The 16,485-nt window shown below is 48.4% G+C and overlaps 1 protein-coding gene across 1 annotated transcript in view; it reads right to left on the reverse strand.

Moving 5' to 3' along the window:
• Positions 1-5,542: 5,542 nt before the first annotated feature.
• Positions 5,543-16,485, reverse strand: part of LOC144145188 (uncharacterized) — a 63,882-nt gene continuing 52,939 nt past the window's right edge. Inside the window, exon 6 of the mRNA XM_077676708.1 lies at positions 5,543-5,869. Within this exon, the coding sequence (XP_077532834.1) occupies positions 5,783-5,869 (87 nt within the window). The 3' untranslated portion in view covers positions 5,543-5,782. The remainder of the gene's footprint in view (positions 5,870-16,485) is intronic.

Here is a 16,485-nt window from a genome sequence, read left to right on the forward strand (position 1 = left end):
AAACTAAAGTAATGATCATTATCCTTGAGAGAGCACAGCAGTTTCACATAGGTGGCGAGGCAGTAAAAGTGGAAAGCGACATATCTACTTAGGCCAAGTTGTGACCCCGCATCCCTACCATGAGGCAGGGATAATTAGAAGGATAAGAATGGGGTGGAGTGAATTCGGCAGGCATTCTCAGATAATGAATGGACGTCTACCATTGTTCCGGAAGAAGAAAGCGTATGACAGCTGCATCTTACCGGTACTCAGCTACGGGGCAGAAACTTGGAGGCTCAGTCAGAGGGTTCAACTTAAATTGAGGACGACTCAGCGCGCAATCGAACGGAAAATGATAGGTGTAGCATTATGGGACAAGAAGAGAGCAGAGTGGGTCAGGGAACAAACGCGTGTTAATGGCATATTAACAAACATAAGAAATGGACGTGGGCAGGGCATGTAATGCGAAGGGAAGATAACATTTGGTCATTAAGGGTAATAGTGTCGATCCCTAGAGAAGGCAAGCGTAGCAGGTTGCGACGGAAAGTTAGATGAGCGGATGAGATCAAGAAGGTTGTGGGCATAAATTCCTCGCAATTAGCACAGGACCTGGATAATTGTAGAATAAAGGGAGATGGTTTTGCCTTGCAGTGGGCGTAAATAGGCTGGTGAAGAGGATGATGCTGCTGATGATGAATATGATGATGATGATGTCCTGCTCCACTGACGAGAAATGGGATTCCACGAAGCGAGAGTTCTTTCACCTATCACTGCCAACCGCTTGTACTGATATCTAGTGAACCCAATTCAAATATCGTCTGGGTATATTGAAAAGTAATCGGCATTCATATTTTATTTTCCGTCGGAGGCCAATCGTAGCCACATTAAATAGTACAGAAGAAAAAACACTCCCTTGAGATCCTCCTCGCAAAATGCGCAACGACCGAGCATCCTGTCACACATGGAGTTCCTCAAGGCGGCGTCTTGAGTCGGACTCTTTTTAGCACATGTCTTATACGCCTCCCAACGGTTCTTCCCCAAGGCGTCAATATTTCTCGGTACGCAGATGACATTTGCCTCTGGGCCTCAGGCAAAAACTGCCGAAGTATTCGCGCTGCACTTCAGCGAGCGATCCTGGCGATGGCAAGCAAGACTTGCTCCGGTATTTCAACTTCACTTGTAATACACGGAACACTTGCTTATTTGGAAGTTTGTCCTGGGTGCTGAAGACTAGCGGGTAGGTTTCATGCAGCCGTTACAGCATACGAGCCTGTTTCGCTGACATTGTGTATTTCTTGGCGCATCAGATGCTTCGGGTTGATCTTCTTCCTCAGAAGTGTGCAGTGATTGCGTTCACACGGCGTGACCTCTCACTGATACACGTTCAGTGTATAAGGTACGAAGATACCCTATGTCAAACACCATGAATTTATCGGTGTAATCTTTGACCGCTCGATGTCTTGTACTCCCCATATTCGGCAGGTGAAAGAAAGGCTTTTGTCTCTTGTGCAGATTTCGCGCATTCTGAGTGGACAATCTTGGGGATGCTTTGTTTCCTCGCTTCTTAGATTATCAAGCAGTCTTTCTCGCCCTCTTACGCTACTGCCCACCGGTCCTACATCAACAGTGTTCTAAAAATTTGAATGTCATATATTTATTGCTGGTGAGAGCTCTACGCGTGTTTCTGATCCATCCTAAATACATATCGACAATTAGAACATTACGGGAAGCTTGGTACCTCCTTGCGTCAGTGCTTCAACATCAAGAGTGCCTTCGAACATCTCTACGCCACGTCACTCGGTGCCATGCGCATCATCTGGCAGCCATCACTGCGTCGCATGTAATAGATTAGCTTCTAGAAAATGTTTAGCGACCTGTCAAGCCAGCATTGCCATCCTGGATACTGGCACTATAGAGTATAAAAAAATTCTCGGAATAAGCAAAAAGTCGCCCAGGCCCAGAGCTGCACTGAAGTTTTTCACACTTGAATATATATTTACCGCATACATAGACCACGCGGACTTTTATGAGGACGGCTCAGTTACCACAGAATAATCTGCCATTGGCGTGTGGATTCCGTCCGTCCAGTGCACAATCAGGAAAACACCAGCCACAAAACATCATCCACCACTATTGAGCTATCGGCTGTAAGGGCTGCCCTTGATTTATTTGGTGCACACCATGCCCAGAGATAGGTGATTTTCTTAAACTCACGATGTGCTTTGCAAGCTCTAAGAAGGCTGTCCGACCACTGCAGTCAGCTTGTGTGCGAAATCAACGATATCCACACAGCTGTAGTGCGCGCGGGCCATCACATCGTGCTTCAATGGCTGCCTGGTATTCAGGAACAGAGTTAAATACTACATCTTATGCAGCTGCCAGCGCTGGCCACTCTCAACGTAACACGACACAGCTTCCTTTCTCTCGCGAGGATGGTTGTGCCCTTTTCTATCGAGCTGGTTTGAGTGAGCAAATGTTGACGTGGCCGCACCTTCGTAGCAGATATCCACCTCTGCTTGGAATGTAACCTCTCTACATTCCGTATTCCACCAGACCTAACCAAAGTGTCTGAAGGTGTACTGCATCGTCTGCGCCTCAACGAGGCTTACACCCAAAGCTTTATGTACAAACTAGGGTGGGAGGATAGACCACTGTGCCCCACTTGCGCTGTGCGCGAGACAACCAAGCACTTGCCGCTGGGCTAGTAACAGCGTCTAGCTGCCTGTATTGTGCACGACGTGGAGCAAGGCTTCCGTTGTGTCACTTCCTCGGACACTGAGCCAACAACAATGACTCATCTTTAGGGACAAAAAATCGTCTGCGTTTTTTGCGGGATTGTGGAATAGGCAAAACTTTGTAATTCTTGCGTTGTGCAAATGGCTATCATCTGTACTCGTTTGCGTCGTCACGTACGCTTTGCCTCTTTTTTGTTAGGTGCTCTGGGTTTCCCGGTCTCCATTCGCTCTATTTTTTTACTTAACGTTCTTTAGAGTTTTTTTCTTGCTTTTCATTGCGTGTCATTTATTATGTAACTTTTGTTTTCTCTCTAATTGTTTTCTTCCCGATCTCCGTAATTCGCTTCACTACATTTAAATCACCCCCATCTGGCGTAGCAAGCACTACCGCTACAAGAGCTGGCCTCTCCATCCCACATTAAAGAGGTCTCTCTCTCTCTATCCCTCTCTCTCTCTCTATCCCTCTCTATCCCTCTCTATCCCTCTCTCTCTCTATACCCACCTTCACAGAACTGACCAAAATGAAAGCCTGGAAGCGGGGAAGCTTTTCCCTGATTCCTATTTCTTGTAAGTTCACCGGAATGGCAACTTGTAAAACGTGCTAACACACATTGACGGCGTCAAAAAACAAAGCAGTTTTTACAGCCAATGTAGCCAATGTAGCCAATAAAGTTTAGGACATCTTCTTGCGCGCATAAATGTTCCCGAAAGCCAATCACGCAAGATGGAAGCCTTTTCTTATTTCTAAGCCACCACATCAGCCTGTCATTCCAAAGATTTCACACGAGCCTAAAATACACAATTTCAGCGGAACATGCTGGTATGCTATAACGGGTGCATGAACCCCACCTGCTAGTCTACAGCGCCGGTATCCCCCGGACGAGCTTCCATAATGAGGACGTGTTCCGTGTACTCGAGGTGAAATTGAAATATCGGAGCAAGGCTTCTCTGCGCTCTTACGGCCGGTTGCAAAGCATTTGTTTACTGACCCCACCAAGAGCTGCTTACTGCACAACGCCGACTTACTGCTCAGGGCGGTAGGGAGTTCTTGGAAGGTGAAGAAAAATGCATTGATGGATGCTGATAAGAAATGCGTTTGTCTTTACTGTTGATGCTTCAGGTTTCAGATGCGTTTGTCGTTGTTGTTGATGCTTCAGCATAAAGTTTGATGCATACGTTAACGCGTATCCCCTAGAAACAACGGTGACCATCGCAGGAAGTACGAGTGAAATTCTGTTCTGAGCATGGCAGCCTGACAACTATTTCAAGAGAAAGAGAAGGTAATAGGAACTTCAGGGAACATTTGTGAACTTGTTCCTTCTAGAATTATTCGTACAAGCCCAATCCTCTAGGTGAAAGTGAAAGGCCAGAAAATTATCAGAATGATGTAGACTAATGTGTTATATTTGTTCTATGGATATATTATAGGTGTTTTCTTGAAAAAACTTGTTCTGTTAGGCCACGCAAAAATAGAGACACTCTTTTTGTTGCTGGTAACATTGGCTTAAAAGGTACCATGAAGATCTTTCCTGTAATCTGCTGAGCTTTTCTCAATAATAACAGTAGCATGGCATGATTTGTTCAATCTTTCTGAAAGATGGTTTGAAAAAAGAAGTCGAAGAGGTTAAGATAGCGCTTGGAGGGGTGACAGGAACACCTCCAATGTGTTTTCTCCCGTACGATTTTTATCGAAAAAATGAAGAAATTTCACACGAACGCGTGAGAATTGAACGAAGCGAAGCTGTACGCAACTTTCACGGCCATCACAACGATTAAGTGCAGAATTGCAGCCGATTTGCTTCTTCTTTGCGGCCGCGACGACCTTTACTCCATCATTATTGCCATAAGGTTGAGCTTCCTTCATTTTTTTGTAAGCCATAATCATTGGATATCACATTGGGGAGGGCGAGAGGCGTACGCTATGACATGTCTTTCTCTTTCCGTGCAAGTGTGGCCACGATTACGGCGAACGCTGGAGTTTATTGGCTTGACAAACCTGCACCGGGCACGCTGGACGGTCGACGAGAGGCACACGAGCGCTCGGCATTTTCTAGGTTTGTTTAACTGCCGGCCGGTCGCCGCAATCTTGGCCAGTCTCCCCAAGTGTGTATGCTCGGCTTGACAAACATGCGGCGGGGACGCTGGGCAGTCCCCCCGCGGCACGCACACACGAGCGCTCGGCATTTTCGTTTTTTAGGGCGAAGCCCCTTAAGGGCTGCGGCTGTTAGCGTCTCCTGTTGTCGTCGTCGTCATCATCATCATAATCATCGTTCGTCTCACGTAGTTACGGTTTTAGAACACCCGGAAACTCGTTTGCGCCTCGGGCTAGAACGTAACACGTATTAAAAAAACACCGGCATGCTCATTTACGCCTTGCACTGGAGCGCTTCGTGCTTCAAAGACAAGAGACTTTTACGGCAAAGCTGCATACCTGCAATGGTTTCATCTCCTTTGGCAAAAACGACAAGGTGCCAACAATACAGTTATAGACTGCATGCTTCGCCCCTACCCAGGTGTTGTTTTTTGTTCCAAGCGATACAGCAACTGTAAAGGCCGTCTGACCTCTTCTCCCCCGGGTTGCCTAAGCTTACAAGACCGACACGAAAAATAACGATTTGCTAAATATCTTTGCCGCTAAAATATTATGCGATCCGAGGCGTTGCCATCATGAAGCAATCACGTGCGAGAACGCTTGGTGCCGCTTTTCTTATGCGCAAAATGTATGTTTAAACATCGATAATGGTAAATAATTTGATATTTAGCTCAACAGCTGTCACGTGAGCGTCAATAGATTTTATTACTTTGAAAATATTCTTGAACCACGAGATTAGGAAGCCGAACATGCCCTCCCGCTCGTAACAAAATGTAAACAAACAATTCCCGAGGCACTGTTCGCGCCAGTATACAATGGCTATCGGAATAAAACTTCAGATATAGAACGCCCAACTTGACAGCCAAGTAAATTGTTACTTTGACTATACTTATCGCACTAATTCCCTCTGTTATGTTAACGGCATGATCGTTACATTCCGACGTTTGATAACACCAGCAGCCCGTCTTGACGCAGCTTATTGAGGTATAAAGTCCTTGGCGTAGTCCAACGCACGGAGAAGATAACGAACGTCTTTGATGTCCGGTATAGAAGCGGCGCAACGCTGAAATACAGAAAGGAAAGTGCAAATCTCAATAAATTCTTGCCACTGAAAAAAAAAACGATAAAAATATTACGGTTTTCTACTGTAAAGACTGGAATTTTTAGTTTGTTTGGACAATAACCCACCAGTGAAAGGAAGAACCATCGAATGAATGAATGAGTGAGCGAATGAATGAATGTAACAAGTACACACAAGTGTTAATGGGTACGTATTGATCGCAAAATTCGTTTAACGCTTACCCATCAGTACTACATTTGACCTATTTTTTGGACGTTCTATTTATCGGTGCTGCCTGAATATCAGAACTCTGCCATGGCACTCTCGCGCGCTCCGTAGAGTCAATGTATAACACCGACCAAACTAACGGACTGTTGAAACTTTTATCGTTATGTTTTCTGCACTTTGTCTTTCTATCGTCAGACAAATGCTAACAAAAACGCAAGCAACATGGCAGCCAGTTTGTTTTAAAGCAAAGCTTTTTACCTCTACCCCCCAAGGGTTCTTTCACGACCGTTGGTGTCACCAGAAAACTCCCGCGAACAAATAAAAGAGTTTCCGGCCCCGCCAGGAACCGAACTTGGAACTAACAGAGTAACAAAGGCAGAGCCCGTGGTCTTACCGATTTAGCTACGAGCCCAAGCGGAGATGGGGAAGACAAATGGTGCAGTCATCAAGCACATCAACGGATTTGACCACTGCATTCTGACTAATTGCAACGCGATAGAGGATAAAGGAAGCTCACATCAACCCTTGGCCTCTCACTTCTAGTACAGCAATGGACCTGTGGCTTCCAGTGTTCACGTTCAAAATCTTAGCTTCTTGTCGTCCGCCCTCACTCTATGCGATACCTCAAGGAACACATTCAAATACTCCTCAATGGCCAAGCCACCACTCCAAGCCCCAGCATCAAGATCCTGGGCCTACATCTCCAGGCGTGACGTATCATTCTAGCGCCTCAAACACCGCATCAATAAATCATACACACGATCAGGCGAGTTGCCTCCAAGAAGCATGGCCACAAGGAATCCGATGCCTTTCGATTATAGTTCAAGCTTTAGGCCTGTCGAGAATCATTTACATCAAACCCCTGTCTTCTCGGCGAGGAAGACATGAAGATGCTTTATATAATGATTACAAAGGCGGTTGAGCAAGCCATTGGTCTTCCCATGAGTGCGTCCACAGTTAGGCTGCTTAGCAAGGGGCTCTACAACATGGTTGAAGAGCTGTTAGTGGGACATTTTTCTATCCAGAAGCTCCGAACGAGCAGAACTGCGGCGGGTCACCGCATCTTTCACCAGATTGGCCTGGCAGCACAGAATGTCATTTCGCTTTATGGACTCCTGAAATTTTGGCGACAAGAACTAAAGATGCTTAGAAATACGAACCCCTCATACGACGAGTGTGTCTGTCAGTGTGTCTGTCATGGCCGGGAAAGCCTTCAAGCGCACCTTCCCTGGCGTGGCCATCGAGGCGTCGGGCGTCATGCTGCGCAGTTACTCCGGACAGCTCGCCCAAGTCGAGGGTCAAGCCCAGGTCAGCGTCCGCCTTGGCGACAGGGAGGCCACCTTTCCCCTGTACCTGACCAAGGGGCCGTCACCGACTCTGCTGGGCCGGAACTGGATCCTGGCATTGGGCTGCCGGAGTACCAGGAAGCTGTGCATGCAGTGGCAGACGGCCCGAGCCTCCTGACCAAGTTCGAGGCCCTGTTCCAGCCGGAGGTGGGCACATTCACCGGCATGGCGGCAAGTGTTGAGGTGCCAGAGGGAGCACTGCCCCGTCCAGCCCGACTGCATGGACGGCGTCATCGAGCAGCTGCTGCACCGGCGAGAGGCCGGCACCAACGGCGGCGGGGTGCTGGGCACCAACGGCCGCCTGCTGCACCTGGTGGTGCTGGGTGCCAGGGCCAGCGCCCAGCTGGTGGCGCAGGCCATGCGGCAGGTGCACCCGCAGGGCTTCCGGCTCGACGACAAGGCCCAGTACGCGCTGGACTTCAGGATCATCGACGGCGACGTGGGCCTGCCGCACAACTCGTTCCACACGGAGCCCCTGCCCCACGGCTGCCTGTGCGTGTACGCCAGCCAGCCGGGGCTGGAGTACATCCGCGAGAGCCTCGAGAAGACCCTGCTGGCCAACCTGGAGCAGGAGGACCGGCTTCCGTTCCACGGCCTGCCCCTGGTCATGGTGTTTGCGGGCCAGGGGGATTTCCTGCGCGAGGAGGGCAACCGGGCCAAGAGCCTGCAGTGCCCCTCCGTGGACGACGGCGGCGGCCTGGACCCCGTGCGGCTGGAGCAGGCGCTGTGCGCGCTGGTGGAGAGCATCGAGCGGCGGGCGGGCCGGCTTCACAGGCGCTGCCCGCTGTCGCGGGGCCCCGGCCGGACCTGCGGCTGATGCTGTGCATGGTGTGCGGGGACCCGTACGCGCCCGAGCAGGTGCTGGCGCCCCTGCTGGCGCAGCCGGGCTACCTGGCCACGGGCCCGCTGCACTGCCTCAGCCTGGACTCCTTCAAGGGGAGCCAGCTTCACCGACCGCTGCCAGCACAGCACCAGGGGCTGGTGCTACTCGCGCCACTGTGGCGTCACGCGCAAGTCCTTCCACACCGGGAAGGCTGACAGCTGGTGCGAGTGTGACACAGGCGGCACCTAATGCTGCCACAACGGCCTCGACACCTGTGCTCCGGCGGAGTGAGAGACTGCGGAGACCTCCGGACCGGTATATCGCTGGGAGGACAGGTGTTGTTTTGTGTTTGTTTAGGACAACCAAACTTGGGGGTGAGGGGTGTGACAAGTGTGTGGCGCCCCCCATCCCTGATATTCGTTGGCCGCTAAGTTCAGTGGCCCCACCAGGCTCGGTGGGCAACCTTGTGTGTGGTCGGGCAATAAACACCGCCGAGCACGGCTGCTCGGGGGTCAGTCACCGTTACCACCAGCACGCTGCATGTCGTCTCTCGGCTGGAGGGTATCCCTACCCTCCCAGGTTCACGAACGCGGGTCTAAATCGTGACACTGATCACTCTCCTCTCTTTCCGTTAACTACCGAACAAGGGCAATGGGAGATTTTCTGTGCAACCCCTCTCCGCCTACCTACCTTCAGATGGTTGACAGAGCACAGGCGGCGCGGACTGAATATGGGCTACACTGAAGAAGGAACCACTCCCATGGGGCGCACTCTGGGCCGTTCAGAAATCTCAATAGAAGTATTTCCTCCTCCTGCCCAGTCTCTGCCGCCGATCTCGTCGCCTTTGTCGGCAGCGGCAGAGCCGGAGAAGTGAGGCCGTCTAACACGGGTTGGGAGCTTTAACCTTATTACAAAAGTTTCCACTCATGTGCTACACCAATACAACTCAAACAACCACCGTTCATGCATCATGCATTAATTTAGCCTTGCCAACAATATCTCTTTGAAGTAATAGAGGGTGTGGTTAAGTGCATTTTCCTTCTCTCGTTTCAATATTTGTATAGCGACGTGAGTGAAATTAGGCTACGTCGCGTAGGTAATCGTTGTGGGTGCCGTTTACAGCTTTTGCTTTCCAGCCACATTCACAGAGTGGATTGTCGCTAATTTTTTTTTCTTCAGTGTCGAGCCCGCCTTGTATGCCTATCGGCAGGTGATCCCGCCTACACTCTCTATAGCAGGCCCCGTATGGCTTTATTCTACAGCCAGCCGCATGACGGAGGGAAGTCAGTCGTCAGTCGCCACAGTTCCCGTTTGAGTCTCGTATGGACGGAGATGGTCACCTTCGTCGACGTGCAAGCTGACCTATTGTTGCTGCAACGTAGCCCGCAGATACAGACTGAACATTTTTTTCGATCCGCTTGGCAAATAAACGAACCCTTTTTGCCTGAATTGGTTTTTTCAGATTAGCGGAAATTTAGGACTATATCTCGGCCCTAATCTCGGGAGCTATCTCGGGGGAAAAAGTCGGTCGGCGCCTGTGGTAACATAAATGGCGCGCGAAACGATAATAATAGTAGTAAAGTAACAACTGACAGCTAGAGTAGGATTGTGGTGCTGGTGGTGAGGGTGGTGGTAAAACATTTACTTCAAGTAAAAGAGGTTCGCTTTAGAAAGCGGTAGAAACCCTCAGTTGATGGCTCCTGCGGCGGCTGCACTCCTGCGTGTCCGGTCTATCAAATGTCAGTGGTGATCAGGGTACGAACTGCACAGTGCGGCCTGCCACTGCTCGAGGGTGGGGGTGCGAATAATGGAGGCTGCTGGTGTGTATTGGCAAGCCGACGTGGTGCGGTACAGTGTTGGATGTTCACTGTAGTGTGGGCATGTTGGTGGATATACTGTGGAAAGTATGATATGCAGGAAGCTACGGTGGGGTATGTGTTATTCTGCAGTTGCCGCCAGACCATAGCCTCTTCTTGGGTGAGCTTCTGGTGCGGTGGTGACTATGCACATCTCGCAAGGCGGGGGTGTTCAGAAGTGCACGGTACTGCGGCTGGAGAGGCTCTGGGTAACAGAGTGACTGGTTGCGGTGCCCGGTGGGTGCATTCTTGGGCAGTAGCGTGTGCTCGCTCGTTTCCATCGAGGCCTGCATGACCTGGCGTCAATATTAGTATAGTAGGCCATAGGGGATCCTTGAGCTTTTTTAGTAGTCGGAGGGCTGATGCGACATATTGCGATGCGACCGTTGACGTAGGATGCCTCTGCAGGACGTGCCTTAGATAAGCAAACATACAACATTTACGGGGTTCTTACACGCATACACAAGAACATGTGGAGGCGGGGATTATAATGCGAATGTTTGTTTCATTGTTGCGTGTTGCTTAAGATTAATACACCCACAGCCGCCCCACTTTCATTTTTATTTTGGCGAGGATATCTATTTCAATACCAAAGCCGGTCCGGGTTGAATTCTGCATTATTGACAAAATGTCTCAATAATTATTGCTTGGCCTTAATATGATGTGCATTCTGCAACCTACATTGCGAAGGTAAGCAATAAGTAGAAACACAAATTGGCGCAGCTTGCACTAGTAGTGTAAGGCTTGAGAAACAGCGGAGATGAGGGTTGACCTAGCTTCTTCCTGTCTTGCTAAGTTTCGGTAGGTTTTAGTAGACTTTGCTGAGGTTTGTTAGGTTTTGCGATGTTCTGGTATGCTAGGATAAGTGTTGAGGGGGTGAGGAGAAGTTTAGCCTGAGTTTACAAGGCCGTTCTGGTCGGCCCTCCATACTGGCAGCGGATCACAGGGTGAAAAAAGCTAGGTTGATCTGCTCCTCCAATTTTCTCAAGCCTTGCACCAATAGTGCAACCTGGATCATCTTTTTTTTTTTCGCGGGGCGTTATGGCTATTGGGAAAGTTGGGAAAGGTGCTGTGAGCCGGCCGGGCTGGCTGACAGGCACGGCAGCCACAACAGCAGCAGGGCCGGATTAACAGCGCCGAGGACCCTGTTAAAAAACAACAAAAAAGAAAAAAACAATAGTTTGGGGGGAAGGGGGGCTCTTTCCCCTTCTGCCTTACCCTCTTGTCATTCTTGAGAGCTGACGATTTTAAGTATACGCTACACAGAGCACATGCCGTATTTACTCAAACAATTTCCAGAGTGTTTATGTCCATCCCCTGGGTGTCTCCTTTTTCGCAGAGCACATGGAGAGATTGTCATCGGCATTGAGCTACACCAGAGGACGAAGATACATAGACAGCTGTAATATTTCTAGGGCTATAAGTCTTGGGCCGTCATCGAACGTAGCTCAGATGCTCGCCTTAACGAAGTTCATGCACGAGCGTATCTCGACTTCCAGCTTGATCTGTCTCGGCGATTTCAACGCTCCCGGTACTCCGTGGCCTTCCTTATGTCTCACCGGTTCTGACGTGGAAATAAGCAAAGTTATTTAGATTTTTCATTATCTTTTGGTTTGAAATGAATCGTCGAAGCCAACACAAGAGGTGCCGCCGTTTTGAATTTAGTATTTCTTAGTCCCCATTTATTAAATAACGGCTATGAATGCGCGGTTACTGATGGCATTTCAGACCACAGGGCTGTTCTCGTTTCCATACTCGTTCCGGTTCGCAACAATAGTTTTGTTTACTCTACGCTTCCTGATTTTTCACGCGCCGACGATTCCCCATTATCAATTATTTAAGCGATTCTTTTGGCAATTTTAACAACTTAGTTTATCGAATGATGTGAATTCCTTGATGGCTTCTTTCGAAAATATTGTTACAGCCTGACTACAGCGCTTTGTCTTCCTTAAAGGGGCCCTGAAAGGCGTTTTGAGCACACTAAATTGACTAGCGCAATCGTTAGATTGGGTCGTCAACATCATCTGTGCCAAGTATTACTCTTTTACGCGCAGCGGAAAGCTCACACTTTTGTTGCAAAGTTTGTCGCTTTTTTCTCACCCTTTCCTTCGTGTTTTTGGACGCCGCCATCTTCACATGTCTACATCATCGATTCCCAGATGTTCGTCATGAGCTAGACATCCTGCTATTGGGCGGCTTTTTCACGCACTTCCGGCAAAGAGATGAGTCGTCTGCTCAGCGTCGGCTCGCCGGCTGATCTGCCAGCGGAGGGCCGGAGTGCTTGGACATTTTACGACAAACGAAACAAGTGTAAACAAACGCTTAACCGTTTGTATTGAATGCAACAGGGCCATAACACGACATGAATATTCTCTTACTTGAGTACGTTCCATAAAGAAAGCGTTGAAGCCCCGTGGCACTTCTTTCTTGCAATCGCAGAGAACGCCCTGAGCCGAATGCCCGGGTTTGACGCATACATTTTATTCACCTTCCAAACAATCGAGAGATGCGTTTCGAACGAACACAACGTCACAACATGCGTTGCAAGTCCGAACCGCGATTGACAGACGATGGGTTGCCTCCTCCTGCCCCTCGTAAATTCGGCACTCACCTCGCGCGCGGTTTGCGGGGACGAACAGCAAGTCACTTAACTCTGGCGCACAAGCCGAGATGGCTTTTAGCCACGCACACTGCACATACCCCATGCGAGGTTGAGTCGTACGCCGCTTGAGAAAGATAATCTAGACCATGGGAAGCACTATCCACCCGCAGAAGCACAACGTCGCATTTCATCGCGAAACAAAGGCGTCCACAACACCAATGCCATTTGACAACACACACACCATCGCCTCCTGTAATGCCAAACGCATCTCGCACTTCCAAATGGGAGTGAGTAGTATGCCTGCAGTGCCCATATGCCGCGAGGTGGGGCCCCAAGCTGAACCGGGATCACGCAACCGTAACTGACTTCTAGAGCGGTTTGTGCCTTGTTGCCAGGACAACTGATGTTTGATATTGTCAAAGAAATGGTGCTCGCTCCAGCGCGAGGAAGCTCAGAGCCGTGGCGGAGTATGTTTTGCCAACGTTGCCGCTCTCCACCACGCGCCGCCCCAAGCTGAACTGGCGTTTTGTGCACGGGTTCTGTATCGCCGCCGGCAGGAATTACCACCGCCACAAAATAAGACCCGGCACCAGCGGGGCCACATCTGATACGGCGCTTTTTGGATAAACAGTGCGCTGTGCATCCCAGGGAGCGAGCGCAGGATCCTCCCCGTGCGGCTGCGAGTTCGCCGCCGATACAAAGTCACGCGCCGCCGATATGAACTTCACGTACACCGCGAAGGGGCAAGGCCAGGCCGCCGCACACATGGGGCCAGATTTTTCGTTCGCTTTTCCAGCCTTGAGCGGTGTGCGGGATTCATGGTGTCAACAAAGCTTGCCCGTAGCAGACGGCTGTGTGAGCAGCGCAATAGCGGAAGTACGTCACCGCCGAGGAGCGTAGCACCATGGGAGGGAAGGCTCGCTCGCCGTCAACAGCGGAGAGTAAGCTGAAAGGAGGAGGAAACGCGGCGCGACGATAATGCGCGGTTTTTGATTTGCGATTTCTCAGCTAATACTCACGCTTCAACAAAATTCTTGCGGGAGGAGATTGCTAATACATTGCTTTGTTTGGTTACATGTACATCCACGCATCGGCGGAAGGTATTTCAGGACCCCTTTAAAACAAAAAAGAAAAATCCTCGCCCCTCTTGGATTTCGCGTGATATACTTCACCTGTCGCGTCGTGTTGCAAGGTTAGGGCGTGCAAAACGAAAAGGTTATCCCCTGAAAAATGCCGAATTTAACAAAGGTAAAGAAGAGCTCCGCCTCAAAATGAATTTATCCAAAGATTTTTACTTTAAGGTTAGATTACAAGGTTTACTGAAAACTAACTCAAGGAAATTTTGTAGTTCAATTATACCCTCTTCAGCCTCTACTAATACAATCCTAGTTAACACTGTCCCGTCTAGTGCCCCAATAAATATCGTCACTGCCTTCTATGAGTACTTCCAGTCAGTATTTGTAAGAGACAACTTCGAAATACCTGATTTCCCACACGAGTCATGTTACTCAATTGGCGATATAACTGTGTCTGTCGAGGGGGTTCTAAATTTCATTTTGCACCTGGACAATAAGAAATCCTGCGGTCCTGATGGAATTAGCAATGCTTTTCTGGTTAGATATTGTGTTTGGACGAGCCGGTACTTAACTGTAATTTTTAATAAATCTACCAAATAATAATAATAAATAAATCTACTGCGACTGTCCCGTTAGTATGGAAATTGGCAAAAATATTTCCCATGTTTAAATCCGGCATCAAGCAGTCGCCATTGAACTATCGTCTGATTTCATTAACGTGTCAATCATGTAATCTTCTGTAACATAAAATCTTCAGTCATATTATGCAGTTTCTTGAATGTATTAACATTTTGTGTAACGTCCAGCAGGGTTTTCGTCGCTCCTTTAGTACAATAACTGAGCTTGTGGAATTTTCGCATGACATTGCCCATGCTCCTGACAAAGGAAACCAAATTGGCGCAATTTTTATAAACTTATCCAAGACTTTGGACGCCGTTGCCCACTCAGAACTTCTTCATAAACTTGGCGTTATACTTAACAACACGGCCTTAGTTGATTGGTTTGCTAACTTTCTACATTATCGCTCCCAGTATGTTTCGTTTAACTCCTCAAATTCGTCGGTAGTACATGCGTCATTCGGAGTTCCCCAGGGTTCGGTCCTGAGGCTACTTTTGTTCTTATTGTATGTAAATGATCTGCCTAATTATATATCCGCACACATCCGCGTCTATGCTGACGATTGCGTGTTATACAATGTAATTAACACTAATGATGACCATATTTTACTAAATGGTTCTTTTGCTCAGTTTTGCAGGTGGTTCCAGACATGGCAAATAAATATTAACTTTACAAAAACAGTCAGTTTATCTTTCAGTACACGCAGTTCCGTTTCTTTGTTTAATTTTTCTTTCAACGGCTGTTTCCTATAGCGGGTGAACGAATATAAGTACCTGGGCGTCATCTTCACACCTACCTTGTCTTGGTCGAGGCACTTTGATTATACAAGCAACAAAGCTCTGAAAAAGTTAGGCTACCTAAATCGTACATTGCGGGGAGCTCCACTCGGAACAAAATTTCTAACATATAAAACGCTCATCTGACACATTTTAGAATGCGCCTGTACCATCTGGAACCGTTATAAAGTATCTGAAATTAACACACTTGAATCTGTTCAGAAAAAATCAATTCGTTTTATTTTCCGCCGTTTCGATTGGAGCTTTTCGCCGTCATCCCAACTTGGTACACTAAAATTACCACCACTGTGCGAGCGCCGAACGCGAATGTCTTAAACTTCTACATATCCTTCCGAATACTCCGCGCTACTCATTACAGAACCGCTATTTGTCGCCCGATTAACTTAAATCTACTAGAAATAGCCAGAAACTGAACTTTGCAACTTTTCATCCACGAACTAATTTATTTAAGTGCAGCTTCTTCCCGCGAACAATTGAAAAATGGAATCTACTACCAGGTGAAATTAGGTCATTGCCTTTGGAAAAATTTTTGCAGAATGTAAACTGATTGTGTTGTGACAGTTTTGAATAATTTCAATGTCTTGTTGTACTTATTATCTATTATGTCTAAACTTTATGAATAAGTGAATTTAAATGTGTTGCGTTTTTATCTGTGTTATTCTGTGCAGGAAAGTGTTTTGAATTCTATGTAGCAACCCACTACTGCGATAGCCCAATTGGGCTGCAGTATGTATTTATGTATAAATAAATAAATAAATAAATAAATAAATAAATAAATAAATAAATAAATATGTGTCAGGCCTTGGCGCCATTTGGCATCAGATGGCAAGGAAAAGTCTAGCGTGCAGCCTTCGCAGACTTTCATGACCGCTAGTAAATACTCTAAATAGGCCGTTCATAATTATTCATGGATCATGTCCTGGCGCTGCGTAACAAGTTTGTTACAGGGTGAGGCGTCGTCATTCTGCTCTTTGACCTAGCTTCGCACCGTTCTGACGATGAAGCAATCATCGAGGGTCATGGGCCGCGTCGGCAATTCGTAGCCCCACTGAGACCAGCTCTAGGCCATGTTAGCCGTCATCGGGTCCCCAGCCTGCCACCGGCGATGATGTCCAGGCAAGGCCAGCGGATCACGCCCACTCGAGACCTGCCGAAAATATGGCGTGTCCCCAGCGCTTTCCTACGGCGCGGTTCCCAGTGCTCTCATCTGCTCGTTTTCGTCTTGCGGGCATTGCTCTTCGGGGACCAGTCTTCATCATGTGCAACATCGTCG

This window comes from Haemaphysalis longicornis, unplaced genomic scaffold, assembly GCF_048455015.1.
Source record: "Haemaphysalis longicornis isolate Haplotype H1 unplaced genomic scaffold, Haemaphysalis longicornis Haplotype H1 scaffold_7, whole genome shotgun sequence".
Lineage (NCBI taxonomy): Eukaryota > Metazoa > Arthropoda > Arachnida > Ixodida > Ixodidae > Haemaphysalis > Haemaphysalis longicornis.